The 18668-nt window shown below is 40.3% G+C and overlaps 1 protein-coding gene across 1 annotated transcript; it reads left to right on the top strand.

The window, feature by feature from the left end:
- The first annotated feature begins 58 nt into the window (after nt 1-58).
- On the top strand, nt 59-5308 carry LOC140267462 (cytosolic 5'-nucleotidase 1A-like). The gene is made up of 6 exons (XM_072362737.1): nt 59-275; nt 405-572; nt 2292-2421; nt 2580-2702; nt 3230-3414; nt 3732-5308. The coding sequence occupies exons 1-6, from the start codon at nt 162-164 to the stop codon at nt 4095-4097; spliced, it is 1086 nt and encodes a 361-aa protein (XP_072218838.1). The 5' UTR covers nt 59-161; the 3' UTR covers nt 4098-5308.
- Nucleotides 5309-18668: the final 13360 nt, after the last annotated feature.

Raw genomic sequence — 18668 nt, 5'->3', positions numbered from 1 at the left:
CAGTATAAAAGGAGCGCTGGCTGCTGGCGTCACTCATGTTGGACACGCCCACAAGGTTTCCCTTTACTACATTTCCGTAAAGTTTTCTAGTTGCGGCAGACTTAGTGTATATCAGTCCTCAGGGTTTTGTTTGGGCTGCTAAACACTTGGAAGTTCCTGAAATGAGTGAGATCAAGCCAAACGAGTCAGCTGCGGCAGCAGATGGCGCCGAGGACCAGGATTGGGCTGCGGCCAAAGTTTTTTTTGACAGCCTCAAAACAAAAGTACCGAGACCTGTGAGTGTTTCACTGAAATGTTCTTTTGCTAAAGCTCGCGTGTTAGGTGAGGCCCACTGAGATGTGCTTGTTGCTGAACAACACATGTTCCATTAACGTTTTACTTCCTGCCTTTCCATCCTCTCCCAGCCCAAACCCCAGTATGCTGTAACCATCGCCGTCTCGTCTCGCACCCTCTTCAACATGGTGGCAGAAAGGAAGCTCTACGAAGAAGAAGGAGTGGAGAAATACGTCGCTTTTCAAGTGGAACATGAAAACGAGCCTCTGAAGCCGGGGGCCGCTTTCCCCTTCGTTAAGGTAGGCCTGAGCCCGGGGAGTGTCGGGTCTCTGCAGGGTGTCTGCAGGGCGTCGCCCCTGACGTGAACTTCCACGCATGTAATAATCCTAAGAAAGCACACATAAGCCTGAAACCGTGCCCGCATTTACAGTTCAGTGCCTGAGACTGAAAGGCTTAGCATACCTGAGACCACACCCCTTAGCAGGTATTTTACTTTCAGTAGTGTTTCAGTCGTTACAGACACAAAAATGTAACTTCCTCTTGGTTAATATAATCAGAAACACATCTGATTGCTCATTTTCACACCACAGACATTTGATCTTCATTTTTAAAAGAAATCCCCAGGTCTGGTCTTCTTTGGAGTGTTGTTATGGCATTGTAACAAGCAGAAATCACACAAAGAATGATTGTACTCTGTGTGTGTAAAACAATCCTGTTTTCTTTGGCTGCCATACAACTATCGATACAATCGCTTTACAATTTTTAGTGAGTAACACTGCGGCCACCAAGTGTGCTTCTTTTAGTCATAAAACAGACCACAGGATGGGATTACATCATTCATTTTTGCTACTTCAATTTTTTCCCCCTGAGTATGTCATTTTCTTAAATATTTGAGTGCCCATTTCAGGTTTTTCTTTAAAATTGCAAGAGACACTTTTGGCTTTTGTAGAGGACTTTCTCTCAGACCACCCATCAACTTTCCTCGGCGTTCGCGATTTTGAAAATATTACTTGTCAAATGCCCTCGTGCACTTGTAAGACACTGAAGTTGCATAGTGACCGACATCGATGTTGTGAAATGGAACAGATATTTTGTAAACCTACAAGTCGAAAATATTCCAACATTGGTGAAGGTGACGACGTTGAGTTGACGTTTAGTCAACCTTTACTGCTTAAACATGGCAGCTGAATATTAGTACTGTTGAGTGCTCCATCAACAACACACCACAGCACACAATTGCTATGATATTAGCTAACCATTCTAAGCTGTAGTAAATGGGGTTGTTGAATAGGGTTGGGCTCATTTTAACACGGTGAAATGATCCAACAGCACAGTATATTGAACGTATATGAGTTGAACTCATTGTGGTAGACTGTTAGCGGATGACATCATGGTGAAATAGATATGGGAAACGGGAAGAAGAATGTCAAGCTCTATTTGTTTTTGGCTTTATTTGGTCATATTTTTTCTTAACTGGCACCACGAAAAGTTTCCAAATTTAACCGTTAACAGTCTTTAGTTGAAATGTACCCACTGATACACACATATCACAAGATTACATGATAAAATAGGACATGTAAGTGTTGGGATTAGTACTGGGGAGTTCAGGAGTAATATACAATCACTCATATGAGAGGTTAAGTCACTTCTGTGTGTTCAGATTACTCTGAGCTAGGACTCAGAGAAACGGCATGAATTTTACACAGTTATGGGTGAGTTGTTTTTAACCTCACTCAGTGGTTTTGACCTTTTAACCCTCCTGCTCCATTGAGCATCAGCAAAATGATCAAACATTTTTAGAGAGATATAAGAATACACCCATTACTCCAACCACACTGGTTTTGTTTCTGTGACGATTTAATGCCTCTGTATCCTCACTTGTAGTAAACACTGTGTGATTTAGGTGAAAGGAAAGTTTGGTTAAGCTGTTAAAATGCTGCTGTCGTAACCTCACATTGAACACTGTGTGTCAATATCCTGGCTTTGGCTGTTAAAAGTGTGTCCTCTCTCTCTCATAGGCGCTGATGAATGTTAACAGTCGGCTGAGGGAGCTCTACCCAGACAGCGAGGAGCTGTTTGATATTGTCTTAATGACTAATAACCATGCCCAAGTCGGAGTGCGCCTCATAAACAGCATTAATCACTACGGTATGCTGCATCAATATACTTACATAAACCAAACATTACTAACTGTTTGTGACAGACCTTAATCAAGAGCAGCACTCAATCGAAAGAAAACGAAGGAGTGGTGTGTTGAGAGTGGGCTTCCTCTCTTCACATGTTTCTAATGTCTTTTATTCTCTCAGGTTTGACCATCGAGAGATTCTGTATGACGGGAGGGAAAAGTCCAATAGGTTACCTGAAGGCCTACATGACAAATCTTTACCTCTCCAAAGATTCAGAGAAAGTCACAGAGGCCATAGAGGAAGGTAAGAGAAGCTGCTGTTACACTGTAATCAGAATATCTATCACAAAGGCTTTTTTCTTCTTATTTTGTGTAAGAAATGCTTGGTGATATCAACTCCTTCCACCAGCTGTGAAGGTTGGTTTTTCTTTGTGTGATATTTACACACTTGACTTTGTGCTGAGTGGCAAGCTGGAGAAGACATGCTGTGATTTATGGGACCCTCTCATTAGAAATAAACAAAACTAACATAAATGACGCATAAACACTCAACATGTTGCTGAATATTTTTTACCAAATAAAAATGGGGAATATTTTCTATTTTCAGTTTTCTAAATATGAAGAAGTGCTGCTTTTTATTTTTTCTTATTCGACAAACCAAGCAAGATTGATTGTGACTGTGCTAAAAAACAGCTCACGTGGCTGCCCAAGTATGAAGTCAGGGGCATTTCGAACATAGGTGATGAAGTTGATGATTGCCTGCAGCAGGACTCTACTTGTAAAAGATTCACATCCCAAAGCAGAGATTTAACCAAGCCTCCCCTTCGTCAGGAATTGCTGCAGCTACGATGTTTCTGCAGGAAACGGACAGTGATCTGTGTGACACTCAGCTGAGAGTGGCGTTCGATGGCGACGCCGTCCTCTTCTCTGACGAGTCAGAGATCATCGTGAAGCAGCACGGCCTCGACACGTTTTTTGAGCACGAGAAGAAGTTTGAGAACAAACCTCTGGCTCAGGTAACAAGCCGGTGCTTCTATGAGAATATGTTGTGTAAAGCATAGGGTCGTGTAAGTTACTGTCCCGCTGCAGCTGGATGCTGTCCAAAAGTGTGTAGTTGCGTTTGTATGGTGGGAGTTCTTCTCTTAGTTTTAGAGTACTGCAGATGTAATGTTTCACTCTTTCAGAAGAGAGTGTTAACTTTCAACGCACCCTAATAGATTCATTGCATTATAACAAAATCTTCATGTGTTAATACAAACATGTCAAGATTTGGGACATTTCTGCAGGATCCTGCAGAGACAATTGTTTACAGTTGATTCATTCACTCCTTTAGGGCCCTTTAAAATGTTTCCTGGAGGCTCTTGGGAAGCTCCAGAGAAAATTCTACGCTAAGAACGAGCGCATAAACTGTCCCATCCGAACCTTCCTGGTCACGGCCCGCAGTGCTGCCAGCTCTGGGGCTCGCGTCCTGAAGACCCTCCGCAGCTGGGGCCTGGAAATCGACGAGGCCCTCTTTCTGGCTGGAGCTCCAAAAGGGCCGCTGCTTCAGAAGATCAAACCGCACATATTCTTCGATGACCAGATGTTCCACATTGAGGGGGCCAAGGAACTGGGAACCATTGCCGCACACGTTCCCTATGGAATCGGACAGAAGTACCACAAGGGGAAACTCATCAAGCAGCCTGAGGAAAAGAATTAACACGCTAATTGTTGCTTGTTGAATGAGCACTACAGTATGGCTTCACCTGCATTGGAGGAGGTTAGCTCCATATTAAGTTAATATATTGAAAAAGAATTTGAGTAAAAATGACTATTTGTAGAGGATTTGATTAACTAATTAGCAATGCAGCCTCAAAGGTTTTCTGCTGTTTCCTTTATGAAAGGGTATAATTAGAATTAGAATATATTTTCACAGCAAGAGTTACATGAAGTACTGGTGTTTCACTTAATGCTGTCTAGGAAGGGAAACCTCTTTGTACCTCACCCGTATCTGTTTACCTTTTAAAAACGTTGACTGTCTCGGGGGGAATGCCACATTTCCCCCTTTTATTGCAGTCGTTTTATTTGTTCTATTATATCTCGAACCCATCTAGTCTTTTTTAACTGAGTTTTTGGCTTTCCTTACATATGGCTTACTCTTTTTATATGTATGGAGAATGTATCCGCTTTTGTGGTTGTTATTTTTATAGACCCAAAAAACACACCAGCCAGGTAAAAATGCATTTTGCTCCTTTAATCGAACACATAATTTTTTAAAAGGGAGGTTTATTACCAGGGTAGAATCTATGCGACCCTCAAGGAACACTGATGCTGTTTGCCTATCTTACTGTTTATGCTTTTAATACGCACAGATAACATAAAACATTTATACTCACGTCTTTTCGGGGGGAGGGGGGCTATTCTAATACCTAATACCTAATGCATGTTTACTGCTGCATGTGCACAACTCAAAACAGTCAAGGAGTTACGTATTTCCACTTATAAATGCTCGTATTATCTCTGTATTTTGTTCTGATTTAAACACAATGATATAATTTTTGCACAATTCAGTTTTTCTGTTTTTAGCTGTTGTCACACATGTACTGCAGTCATAGGAGTATCAACGTGCCCTGAGCTCAGAGCATGTAGTTTGGTAAATAAAGGAGTGCAGTGGAACTCTGGCTGGAAAGTAACTGTAACTGTAAAAGTACTGCAGTGTATTATTAGGTATTTCTAGGCACTTATGATACTTTATGCATGTAGTTCTCTGTTTAATTGGGAAATATTTTAGTTCTTTTCCCATGTGGCGACTTATCCAAAATAAAGTGCAATGTCCTTCTCAAACGTTATGACTTCTGACACCAACTCAAAGTGCTGTCTGATTGTGGCCCATTGTTTTAAAGAAAATAAAATATGAATATGTTTGACAGAGCTCCGTGTTGTTTTCCGTTGCTTTCACATTAGACACTTACAGTTATTATTTATTTTTAATCACAACTATCCCACAATTCTAGCTTTATTTTTTTTTGTTACAAATGTATCTTTCTCTTTTTTTTAATTTCCAGAAGTTAACGATCTGATTTATTCTCGTTGCATATATTTTAGCAATATCAATAAAAGTGAAAAGGTGTACGCATGTTTTTTCTTTTTTCAAAAAAAACTTTTTAGATAATGATCTATTTTAAGTGACAATTTGCATTTTGTGAGTGTGAATTGTTGCCAGTGCGATCGCTCTATAGGCTTGTATAGACATATAAGAACGGTTTTGATCTTACAGCACACGACTGTATGAACAAAGCATTTTTTGTTTGGGCAGATTCTTGCTAAATCATTTGATCACTTTTATCATGCAGTGAAATAAATGTGCTGATATGCCTTTGTTCGTTTTCATTTACATAAACATAAGACTTTACATTTAATGGAGTGTTTTAAAATCTTTCTATAATCTCTTATATGAGGTTATTTTCCACCCCTGTTCTTTGAACATCTCGGCTGTAGATGGCAGTGTGTAGTTGCTGTAATTGCTCCCATCTGCTCTCCTGTTGTGTCTTGTTCACCCTGCAGTCTCAACTCTGGAAAGGTGGCACTTTCTTGTGAGAAAAAAAAAAAAACATCCAGGTCAACAGTTTGCAATGAATCTTCTCTGTTATCAAACCTCCATGTTACTTTATGTCTGCTTTACTTCTGCTGAAGGATACTGACTATCACCTTACATGTACGTGAGGAATGAAGCCACAGAGAGGCGCTCCTGCTCAACTAGACTGGGATCTTGTGTTTGTGTTTTCTCCAGTACTGAATATAGACTAAACACAGGGGAGAAAATTTAAAACAAATCATCATATCGCATCGTATACCATTCTTTGAAGAATGTTTTTTCTTTCAATTGTACCTAAGTTCCCCCACCGCCCATTTTCCAGGTTTAAAGAAAAACATCCCATGTGCAGCAGCCACAACAAAAAGAAAATCACATTGTTCTCACTGAGCATTAGGTGTAATTAGAAGTTAATGAGCAATCCTGCTGCTCTTGATAGAAAATCTTAGGATTAGCCTTGGATTTAACATAATCCTTTGTATAAAGTAAATATAGCAGGGAATCGGGTTATTTACAAAGACAGTTTTTTTTACAGTTTTCAAGTATTTTTCAGTTTTATACACAGAAGTTAAAACTAGGTCACCATTTGTGGAAACAAGCTATTATTTTCTCAAGTTGATGGTATTTCAGAAGTCAAAACAGAAAAAATGGGGAAAGGACAGAGTCACCACTAGAACCTCTCTGTATGATGTTAGCTTTGCAGGCAAATAAACAGCACACCACAAGGAGGCTGGCATTCATTTAATGTATATAGCTCACACAATGTGATGAAGAATGCTAGAAACCCTGCTGCATAATTGGTAATGTTACCCTTTAAGTTAAAGCAACAATTCAAATTGAGGAGGAGGAAATGTCACACATACAACACTGAAAATCAGTGCAAACTCTTCTTCTTTGGTGCATACATTTTTTTTTTTGGCCTCAGAACATAAAGCCTTGATATTTGGGTGTATAATGCTACTTATCATCATCATATATGTCATACCCATTTTATACTATCCAAGGTCTCAGGGGGGCAGGAGCCTACCCACAGCTGTCATCAGGAAAGAAGCAGGGCACACTTTGAACATACAGCTATCTACCCTTACTCATACAGAGACTTTGGAATCATCAGCTAATCTGACATGCGTAATTTTGGACAGTGGGAGGAACCAAAGTGCGTACTTTTGATCATTTCATTAAATTGTGAGATGTTTGTGGAATCAAAGCCTGCAAAAAGTAACTATGTCAGTCAAATATGTCAGAGGGGCAGTGTATCTATTAATTATGTAGACATTTTTCTTCATTTTATCTTAGTTTTTGCTGTTGAGTTGCCCCTCTTGTCAGTCGAGCATATTTGCATGAAGCCTTGGTTCTGTCAGGCAGCAGAGCGTGTTCTTCCCTGCGAGCTGGGACCAACTGGCTGTTGCCATGGATACTCTGTGCTGACACCACAAGAACTGTGTAGGCTTGTTGAAGATATAATTAATAACAAAGGATTAGAGGCAAAGGTAGCATGGGGCTCAGTATGAAGAACCTCATCACACAGTTACTATAATTGGCACCCTTTCTGTGTGTGTGCGTGTGGATGCCAAGAGAAAAGTTTGAGAAAAAAAAACACGCTTCCTCTGTGAATTTATCTTCTTGACAAGCAGTTTGTTCTAAATATGTTTTCATGGTTGGTGTGCTTCTAAAAGCAATTTATTTGGACCAGCAGAACTGCATCACTGTCTGTCCTTGGTATCTCACAAACATTTATTTATCATAATTAGATAATTGATATTTGTGGCTATCAGAAATCAATCAGATATCAACTGTGGGCTTGATATTAATGTTCAAAAGCTTTGACTGTACATTGAGTTGAGGTAAAAATCTATTATTTTTTGCTCACATCAATGGCAAAGTCTGATGGGGATTTTTGTTGCATCTCCCAAAAACTGAGAATTCCTCCTCCCCTTATGATTATATGTCTTAGTGATTATGTTTTTCATTGAATAATTAATGTTAGTACATATCAACAAAAATCCATAAGTGACTTCCGTTCTTTACAGAGAAGTTAATGTGAAGGTAACATTTTGCAGTCCTATGCCATGCCCTCTCTCATTCCCAGTTGTGGCTCTTAGTTTCCTCGTTTGCTCCTCTCTCTGAGAGGGAGGTATCAAAACTCCTAACATGCAGTTGTCCTACTATATGTCAGTTGGACTAGATTCCCAAGAACCTCCTTCAAGCCATTTTCCAACCATTGTACCAGCTTTCACACATTTGATAAATTCTTCGTTGGCCTCAGGCACATTTCCAACTGCATTAAAAGAGGCTTGAGTAACACCTTTTGCTGAAGAAGCCTGTTCTGAGTACTGGAGAAAACAACAAAAAAGGAAAACAGGGGGTGAACCCAAGTTTTTATGATAAAAGAAAAGAAAACATCAAGAGAAAAGTGTGGCAGTGCCATACAGGGGGACATTAAATAAGTGTATAACAAAAGACTGGATATAGCCCCATTCACATGCACTGCTTAAAGAAATATCCAAAAAGGATCCAGGGTCTGATTATGAGAGAGTGAGCAGAAACCATTTTCTCAGCTTCTACACCAGGTCTTCTCTCTTCTGCTTCCAGATAGCACACATAGATACATTTCAAAAGAAGAGCAGACATGTTTGTTAGCGCTGTTACAGATAAAAGATGGGCTAATTTCACAGCTGCTTCATTTCAGAAATATGCCAAATGCAGGTAATTCCACATCATATTCAACATATGAATGCAGAGTTGAGAGGGCTTCAAGGAGCTAAAGCTGCACACTGGGGGCTGCACCCAGGGGCGCAATCTTTGAGGTGTTGAATATATTCTATGCAGTGAAGTAGAAAGGATTCACATCCTTTAATTACTTGGTCCTGATCAAGTGTAACTTGTGTATAAAAGCTGTTATCACAATTGAAACTGGAAGCAATCAATGGAGAAAAATGTTTTATCAGTGGATTGTGATCATTACATGCATACTAATATTTAATCAACATTTCTATAGTTTAACTTATACATGATTGGACAGCTGGCGGTTGTTCTCGTTATTGAATATCTTGATGATTATCTTCTCAGCAATTAACAAGAATCTTTTTTTGAAGAATTGCCAAACAAAGGTGAGAAATTGCATCACAATGACATACTAACATTGCTTATTTTTCACAACGAAACAGCACAAAACTGTTTTTATGAAAAGCCGAATAAGCTATAACTGTTAAATGTTTGAAGTTTTCTTTTGAAAAAATGCTTGCCAATTAATTTTCTGTGAGCTAATCATTTCAGCTAATTATTGCTGGCTTACTTGCTCATACTGTTAGGTACTTTTAATTAAATGTATGAAGTAGGGTAAAAAAAAAAGGCAGCACCTTCTGCTACAGTGTAATGAAGCAAAATATTAAAATGGTATATATTTAAATATCTGAAGTTTTAAACCTTTTGTTTTTCTGTATAATCTGTGTTGATGTGTTGAAGTTTGGGTGTCTGCTCGTGCAGCGCTCATTCTCTCAACTTTTCATCCATGAAGACTGTCAACTCTTGTGGTAACAACTCTGTGAATCTGCTGCACGATTCTACAGTCACCATTTGTTGTGTGAGCACACACAGTGTTGTGACAGGCTCTGTTTAATGAACACTGTGGTATGATAATGACATGTATTGAGGTCAGCTGGTCCCCCTGCTCAGTAGCACGTCCTATAGAAACATCATCCATATATACAGTTCAGGCTCAGCAGGATTAGAGCTGCAGACTGAAATATTGTAAATCTACAATACTCATTTGAAGAGAGCATGTTTTAACTGATGGAGTCTGTGATCAGGTACAGATCTAGTCAAGATTAAACCAAAGATTGCTTTCTGTCATAAGGCATTGCCTGTGGACACAGATGCTCTTCACCTTTGTGGTATGCATTATTTGCTTCTGTAATTGCTGTCTGACTGATATTATTGCAGCTCTAACTGTGTGTTCAACAGGGATCCCAGGAAGCTCATCTCTACACCCCTAGCATGAGGTAGCCCTTATCCAATTAGGCCCATTCTCATTTGAGTGCACAGTGTGGTTCTCTGAAAGCGACCCTACAAGTCCTGAGGCATTGACAAGTGTCCCTGCGTGAGATGGATTACTGACGCCACATCGACACACTCTGTCCTTATCTTGGCCTTTCACAAGTGCACCTGTTTGCTATTATTGACAAGCTCAGCAAGGATACAAGACACAGCCAGTGCGTAAGCACCGCACTTGAACATCCAATATGCAAAGCTTAGGATGGTAACGGGTTAAGTGACTGTCTGGAAAGACTTGTGATAATCTGAAATCAATCACTGCTGTTCCTGTAGGTTTGAAAAAAAAAAACAAGCAGGGGAGGAAGCCAGTGATCTTGCTGATTGCACGTTGTTGTGAGCGTGAGTTTGAGCTTCCTGGTGTTCTCCATCTTGCTGTTCAATCACTGACACAGTTTATCAATTTGCTGGGTAAAAACAAAATTTTAAACATTAAAGAATGCTAAGTGGAGATCGAGGATTCCTTTGTCATCCAGTCCTGAAATGTATCTGGTTTGTGTGAACAGCTTGCTCCTTTTCTCTGCTAACTCTAATCTCTATTTTCTATGTCATATTTTTTGCCGCAAATAAGCCACAAATTAAGATTCTCCTTCCCAGAAACATCGCTCATACTTCCTGTCCAGTCACTGTTTAGCATGAGGCTGTGGGGACAGATGGGAGAGCAGAGGCAAAACACACTGCCATAGTAACAGCTGACAGCTGAGCGGCGCACAGCCATACTACTTCATGGCCAGAGCTGATCGGCTGTGGCATTTAATGTTCTCTGTCGGCTTAGTAAAGGATGCAGAATGTGGCCTCTGCAAGAAGCTCAGACCAGTCAGGCGGTGACACGACTAGCCAGTGAGGGAAAGTAGAATGCAACCTCTAAGCAAGCATCAACAATTATCTCCACCTCTGCACTTGTAGCAGGAACCCATTTCAGCGCCATTACCTCTGGGCTGACTGTCTCTCCCGTCAGGGTGATACTTCTAAATTGGCTCCCACCCCTCTCCTCCTCCTGAGATTGAAAAGAGATTATTAAAGACATTCATCATAGAAGAGGTCTAAGCCTGTCTAGAAAGTCTGAAAATAGTGAAAAATGGCAGCACAATGGAAAAGGCCTACAGAAAGAGGAGAAAGAGGGAAAGGAGCAGAGAGAAAATGATATAAAGATATGACTGTGCTGAAGGCTTGGAACTTGGAACTGTGGTGCCAGACACGGAGGTCCCAGGGGTGAATCGGATGGGCTGTAGCAGTAGTCAGGGTGTACGGCCCAATCTAACGTAGCACATGCGCACAACAGGCCGCCCAGTCATAGCTTAAACCCTACATATTGAATGCAACACTAATGATACCCCTGGAGACGGAAACAGTCTGGCTCCAACTTGACAAGATGCACTGTATAGGATATTGTTCCTGTCTGATCCAAGTCCATTTTTGGGGGAAAGACTGTGCGAGCAGTACAAGATGAATGGATGCTTTTTCTGTCTTATGCTCAGACATTAGAACATAAATGCTTGGAATTTGAGAATACGAAAGAAGACCAGAAGTTGAAATGTTGGATGCTACACTGGGTGGTTGCCCTGGTGTGGCTTGTCGATGTTGGTAGATTTTCAGTTTTCTGCATTGTGAACATATGCCTTTGTTCATGGGCTCACTCCCCAGATTTAGTTTTTTTATTTCTGTCAAACTGCTCTGACTCACTTGCCAATCTCAATCTCTTACTCTCTTCACAGGCACAGACTAACAGAGGTGTTATTGATGCAGTTATGTAACCACCTGAATATTGATGAGCATTACGGTGACAGTAAGCCCATATGAATACAGCCTCCACCGTGGGAAAGCTGTTTTCATGATACGAATTGCATTTTAGAAATGATTGAATTTAGAGCCGGAGGTAGACACAGTAACTACAACACTCGGAGCAGCAAACTTAACTTCAACAATTTCCAACAGGTTCAGTTAGTGTGCATTTTGTGTCTCAGCACACGAGTAGTAGAATCTACTTTAAAGTAAACATGTGTGAGCATGAGCAAAGAAGGTTTTATGATATCTAGCCAACCATCCATTTTCTATACCCTCTTAATCCAATTCAATGTTGCGGGGAGGGCTGGAGCCTATCCCAGCAGCCATGTTAACAGCATTTTAAATTAAGTCAGTTAAACTTGTCTTTTAGAATTTCTCAGTATATTTAAAGTATTCAATAAAAATAAATTGTTCAAGTTTCTGGGAAAATGATTAATCTGAGAATTAGATTGAGGAGATCTGTATCAAGCATTGAGCTGTAGCTGAAAGGCACTTATCTAGGGCAGTTTGTTGCATATTAGATTTTAATAATATTCATTGTGCACTAAGTGGAAAGAATTATTGAATTGCATGAAGCTTATTTGAGTGTTATTTGAAAATTATTTGAGAAGGCACTGTCACAATTTCTAGAGAAGGATTTATTTCCTTAAAGTTATAACAAAGAGAGAAGCATCTCTGCTTTTAAGAGACAGGTGTTTACCTTAGATTATTTTAGCATATTGTTGCCATATGATGTGTCTGTGATACCTGAAACATATGCATTTATTTAAGTCTAATATCTATTTAATAATGGAATCATTTTTAAATTGACCACCAGTACACTGGAAAAAGGGAAAAAAGAGGACTTTGTGTTTTATGAAGACAAGTTTAACTTGGAGTTTGACGGAGCCAGAAATATTTGGCAGGAGTCCCGCATCTCTCTCCAAGTGATGGCAGTGTTTAGTTTAATTTACTCTGAAAGTCCATTGCATTGTTTTGCTTGCATAAAAAGTTGGAAAGTTAAAATCAGTTCAGTTTTTCAAGTGGAAGCTGAGGCACCAGTCAAATCACCTGACTAATTGTAGACCTGATCTCATTTCTGACTGTCGGTACCGTTCCAAAAATCCGGCCCACCCACTATTGAGAGTTAAAGCATCAAATTCATGTGATTCCTGGTTTCAGAACCAGCGTCCCGTGGTCTAGCATCTACCAGATGAATGCATCATATTTTATAAACAGTCTAAAATGGATACCAGAGGGGAACAGGTAAAATAAATTCACCAGTTTCAATTTACCATTTCTATCACCATGGAACATCCTTAGTTGTTTACTTACATTAAGACAATTATTTCTGTATTACAAATGCTCTAAAACTTTATGTTGAAATGTGTAAATGAGTCATTGTATAATAACAATAAGATGGTTTACATAAATGTCCTTATGTAATTTAGAAATGTATTTAGGAGAGGCAAACAAGCTCAAAGTATCACAACTGCAAAACTTCTCTGTTTCTTTACTGTTTTGTCTGTCACTAGTTTTTATGCTAAGCTAGTCTAGCTGCCTCCTGGATCCAATTCCATATTTAACGCATAGACATGTGAGTGATATTGAATGACTAAAACAATACAATAATATCATGTGAAACAATAAAAAAACAGCAGGAAAATTAAAAAAATTCAAACATACAGTATGGCGCAGAGTTTTTTTCACAAGAACAATTCTTTAGTTTAAAAGATATCTCGACGGGATTACCATAATCCATGACTCAACATGGCTGTCCATTCATTTGTGTATATATGTGTGTGAGTGTGTCTGTTGCCATGTGATCAGTTGGATCAATGCTATTCTACGATCACTGACCTGGAAAAAGCTGAAAAAGCTTTGTCTGTTCAGATATCAATAGGCAGTCTAATTAAGAACAGCACCCTCTGTGTTAGCACTGTTCAGCCAGCAAAGACACTTGGTAGGAATGTATGGATCTTCTCCCTTATTAAACCTAAACCTGACGCTTCTGCAAAGTAGCTACGATCTCCTCTGTCTTCAGTTTTAACCCTAGAATATGAATGTCCTCGCCTGACATAGCAGGTTGGTTGTCCTGGCACTGAAGGAGGCCATCTGTTCAGCCTAGAGTGAAATGTATTGGACCACTTTTAGGTCAGGCTTGCACAATAGTGAATCTGGATTGGGGCAGAACTCTTTAAAATCTGAGCAATCCACTAAACCATGTGTCATCTGCCAGTTGCAACATTTAGAGTGAGAACACATCTGTGCACACCACATTCAAGGCGATGGATGCCACAAGCAGCACAGCCTGCTTTCTCTCCCAGAGAGGAACAGAACAGCAGTCATCCCCAAAATCTTGGGCTTCCTCTAACCCAGTGTGCACTTACGATCAGGTCTGGCTGGAGGAGCTGATAGGCCTGTCGTCTAATAAGTCCTCTCCCAGCCAGCTGTCCAGCCCCAGTATCCTGAGCAGCAGCCCAGGGGGCAGCAGAAGCAGCAGCGAAGGCACTGGCAGCCTGCACAGTTGGAATTCTGGGGTTACCTGTCTCCTGCACAGCTCCATCAAAAAACAAAGCCTGGAAGCCTTTCAGACTCGACTCAGGGAGGAGCGAGGGTGGGGGAAGCTTGCAGCATGTCATTCCAGAAGTCCTCGTTGCAGAACTCATCCACAGGCAGAGCGGGGAGGGGACAGCCATTATAAAGAACTGCAACAGAGGAGGGACTCTGGACAAATCAGCATTAAGAGTGTAAAACTACAGTGTGTGCTGGAGGAAAGAATCAAAGCCAAACTGAAGTTTTCACAGTTCTTGGATGAGGTAACTTCCAATGTGCTGGACCCAAACAGCCTGCAAGCATTTGGAAAAACAGTGTCTCCCTCTGGCTCCATCACCATAAACCCAGATCAGCCTGAAGACCAGATCCAAGTGGTGCGCCTAAGGCTGCCCTGCTCAATGTCCAAGCAGCACAGCCTTTTATCAGACCCAAAGATTCCAGAAGAGGAGACCTCCCCTGACCTACCACGTAAAACGTATCTGGAGACGGACATTGACTCCATCAGGAGGAATGATGAACGACTTGACCTTGCGATAAAAGCTGAGACGCCACTACAGCTAGAAATAGTTGAGAAATATGTGATTCCACCTCCTCCACAGTTCTGTCAAGGATATAAGATTCCTTTTCCTGAGTTTTGTTGCGACTTCCCCAGATACCCCCACAGATCTGCCTCTCTGCCCAGGGGCATCAACATGGTGAGTGATGAAAGTCATCCCAGTCTTTAATCAAAGCAGGCCTCTGAACATATGGTGTTACTGGAGCAGAAATTGTTTCTCATAGTTAGAAGTGATGTCTGAATTAATTGAGCCTTTGAATGATTTGAGTGAGATTTTCTTGATTATTCCATCTTATTCCGCTGTAAGAAGAACAGAAAAATGGGTAAGTCATAAATTCAAAATGTTTCTGTCTAATGCAGTGAGTGGGGTTTGGTATCAATCCAACCATCAGCAACATAAAATGCAAGAAAAAAATCAAAACAATGATTTATTAAAGCAAGATGTGTAAAAAAAAATATTGGAGAAATCTTTTGTCCCAGATGGGAAATAAACTTTCACAATCTGTACAAAAATGTTGCTTTTTCTCAACATGTACACATATAAACTCTGTATTGCAAAAATTTGCTTAAATATACAATTAACACCATCCTGCTGAAGCTGTAAACAGAGCTGCTGACTGGGGTGAGAATTATCTAAAACATTAATGGCAACAGCCAAAAATCCAATGAGCTTAGATGTTTCATGGGAATGGGGACTTGTATACATAATATAATCATTTCATTCAGTGCTACATATAAACACATCAAGCCTAAAAGGATATCTTCGGTCATCACATTATAATGCCATGTTCTGCTTGAGTGTTAGCACTCATGTGGAAGCGACAGAGTAATGGTAAGAGCCCTGTGTGTCGACCCAGCCACCAAACTTCCAAGATCCAAACCAAATTAAGTAACACCACAAAACGCACTGCCATTCCTCAGCCCACAGGTCCCATAAAAGTTCTGCTCCAGATATCCCTAAAGGGTTAAAGGGACCAGTAAAAAACCTCCAGAGGTTGTTTGCTCGTACCTCTGATATGACAGAGCTGTTTTGGATACACAACGGGGACTGAAATGTGGAGTAAAACTGAACAAGGTCCAGTCACGAGCGAGACTCACAGATTTTACTGATTTAGAAATGAGAGGAGAAAATATATGGAGATGTTTGTGCTTTCCAGATGACAAAAGCTCTGCAAACTCGCCTGAGTATCTCTCTTTCTGTCTGCTTGCCTCTGTCTCTCTGAGCCCAGTTTTGTTCTGTGTTGCTTTCTACTAATGACACCATTATAACATGTTTTCATAAAAACTTTGTTCCTTTTTCACAAGGATTGTGTTAGATTGCCCTTGATATTACAGAGGGTTTTCTAGTTACTTGACATTTTGATGTGCTAAAAAATGTTTTTTAATTGACCCGATTCACTAACAAATAGTCAAGTTATTCCAAATTTTAGCAAAGAGTTGCCTCTTAACCAACATAAAGCCATTAAATCCCTAATTATGTTTAGTTTTCTCAATGCAGCTAATTCTAAATATTTTTTATGTTCATTAGATGTTTAGAAAGTGTACTAATTAAGTTTTCATTCATTTCTAATATTAGAAGCACAATTCATGCATTACATGCATCAAGAATGTACTTAAAACCTGATTTTTTTGGATAAGTTAACCTGAAGAAATATTATAGTTGTCATCCACAAAAAAATATGACAATTGCTAGAGCAAACCACGATGTTAATTTACATTTATTTACATTCATCAGGTGGTTGGACCAAAATCTTCAGAAGATTTGTTATGTGTTAGTAAACAAGACCGCTGGTCAGACCAATCAGCACCTTGTACTGGCAGGTATTAGGTATGACACAGCCAACAAAGGCAGCTATTAATGAGGCCACCACAGACGCTTATAATATCAGATGTATCATAACTGAAGTGCATTTTTCCAAAAAAAAGAAGAGCAAATAATGACACTGAAGGCTTTTCTCTGTGGAAAAAAATTCATCCTCTCTCAGCAAAATTAATTCCATTAAACCAAATAGCTCTACTACATTGATGTGATTTGTTTAAAGCTAGCTGATCATGACAGTGATAGAAAGATGGAAAGAGTGTGCCATGATCCAAACACTTTTTTAACAACAGTTTCTCAGGTGGTTGTTTTTTTTATAAGTCACCTTCTGCCATGATCCAGAAACTATACTTCAAATAAGTATAAGTAAGCAAATGGCAATTGCACCTTTGCAGCTTGTTGCAGTCGAGTGATTAAAAGATTGTTTTTGACACAAATGAATCTGGGTAAGGATGAACTGCCAATTCACACCAGCACACTACTGCTCAGCTGATACACTAGTGCAGGTAGCTGATGAGTGAGTCTGCAAAGGAGCTCTGCTGCGTTCTGTTCATTGAGCAGGCTTTTATGGGAGTGCTCATTAAGATTCTGCCCATCACCAACTCCTCCACACAAACAATCTGAAGTGAACAATGCAGTCATTTACTGACTCAGCCCACTCACTTGCATTTATTTTGTGACATCCATCATGTACTCAGCTTGAAACAGAACCTTGCTGAAATAGTTGTGAAACTGTTTAAACGACTGTTCGCTTCAGGAATTGTCTTACAGCAGCAGTGTGTCGTTTACACAAGGACGAGCCTTAGGGCTCAATCAGCAGGTTACCGCATTAAAAGAGAGTGCATTTGCTGTCTCAGCGTGACATTCGCTCTAGTTGTAAATGATTATCCATTTGGCTTTGGTTACCTTGCTTCAAAATGCACATTACTTCACTCACTAGTAAGCACAGAGGTGTGTCGTTCGACCATATCACTCCCCAGACAATGTACAGCATCTCTTTTAAAGAGGTTGACCTAATATGCAGTCTGTTACCGGTTCAGCCAAAACTCTAAACATAACTGACAGATCTTCCAAATTGGCACTGCTTCCATTTAATAATAAAGGAGATCACATTGCCTTAATTTATTGTCTGATTAAAATTCAGCCTTTGCCGTCACCTTAGCAACTGCTTGAAAAAAGGTGGGTGGTGTGGGGGCTGCGAGGCAGGCTTGTGAGCCTGTTGGTGTTCATCTCACTGTAGTGTGTGAGTATCTGTGTGTCGCTGCAAAGTTTCGTCTCTTGACAGAAGTCCCTGTACGTGTGCGAACACAGTAACACAATATTCTCCACAGGCACTCGACCTTCTGTTGTGTTCAAGACACAAGCTAAATTCATTTGGCATCCCGCGGCTTAAAGCAGGTATTCTGATTTGTTTTCCAGCTGACCCTGGAAAAAAATAATCTCAGTTTGCATGCATATGTGCATTTACTTGTCCCCTAAGAAAAGACAGTTATATTAACTTTCACTTTCACTAGATAGTGGCACATGATGGCATGGCAGCATGGAGGCCACACTCGATCAGGCAAGGGTTTTAAATCTGATTGACAATTCTTGGGTAATATTCACAACTTGATGCATAATGCATTGCTTTCAGAGCAAGTAGGAGATTTGTATAAAACGTATTCTTCCTAACAGCTTGGGATTTGATATGTAAGATTCAACAGATTGAACCACCTGTTCCCCCTTGTTTCTGCTTCCCCCTCTACCCTCTTCCTCTTTCTCTTTCAACATCCTCCTTTCGTCTCTTTCTATCCATCCTTGCTCCCACTCTGTGATTCAGCACCTCGATAGGGACACTGAGCTGCTGCCAGTATCTCTCTTGGGGGGGCTTGCCATGTATCTGCAGTCTGGCTGCATTGGAGGTTCCCACTCTCCCTCCCTTCCCCTCTTTCCCTCCATTCTCCTCTCACACGTT

Source organism: Leuresthes tenuis, unplaced genomic scaffold, assembly GCF_036924035.1.
Source record: "Leuresthes tenuis unplaced genomic scaffold, fLeuTen1.0.hap1 SCAF_13, whole genome shotgun sequence".
In the NCBI taxonomy this organism is placed as follows: domain Eukaryota; kingdom Metazoa; phylum Chordata; class Actinopteri; order Atheriniformes; family Atherinopsidae; genus Leuresthes; species Leuresthes tenuis.
This window is presented reverse-complemented; position numbering and strand designations above follow the sequence as displayed.

What these genes read in the sequence shown, in the direction of transcription:
- LOC140267462 (XM_072362737.1), top strand. Translation starts at nt 162, where the DNA reads ATGAGTGAGATCAAGCCAAACGAGTCAGCTGCGGCAGCAGATGGCGCC. An exon ending in CCGCTTTCCCCTTCGTTAAG is followed by an intron (nt 573 to 2,291) that starts GTAGGCCTGAGC and finishes TCTCTCTCATAG; the next exon opens with GCGCTGATGAATGTTAACAG. An exon ending in CACAGAGGCCATAGAGGAAG is followed by an intron (nt 2,703 to 3,229) that starts GTAAGAGAAGCT and finishes CCCCTTCGTCAG; the next exon opens with GAATTGCTGCAGCTACGATG.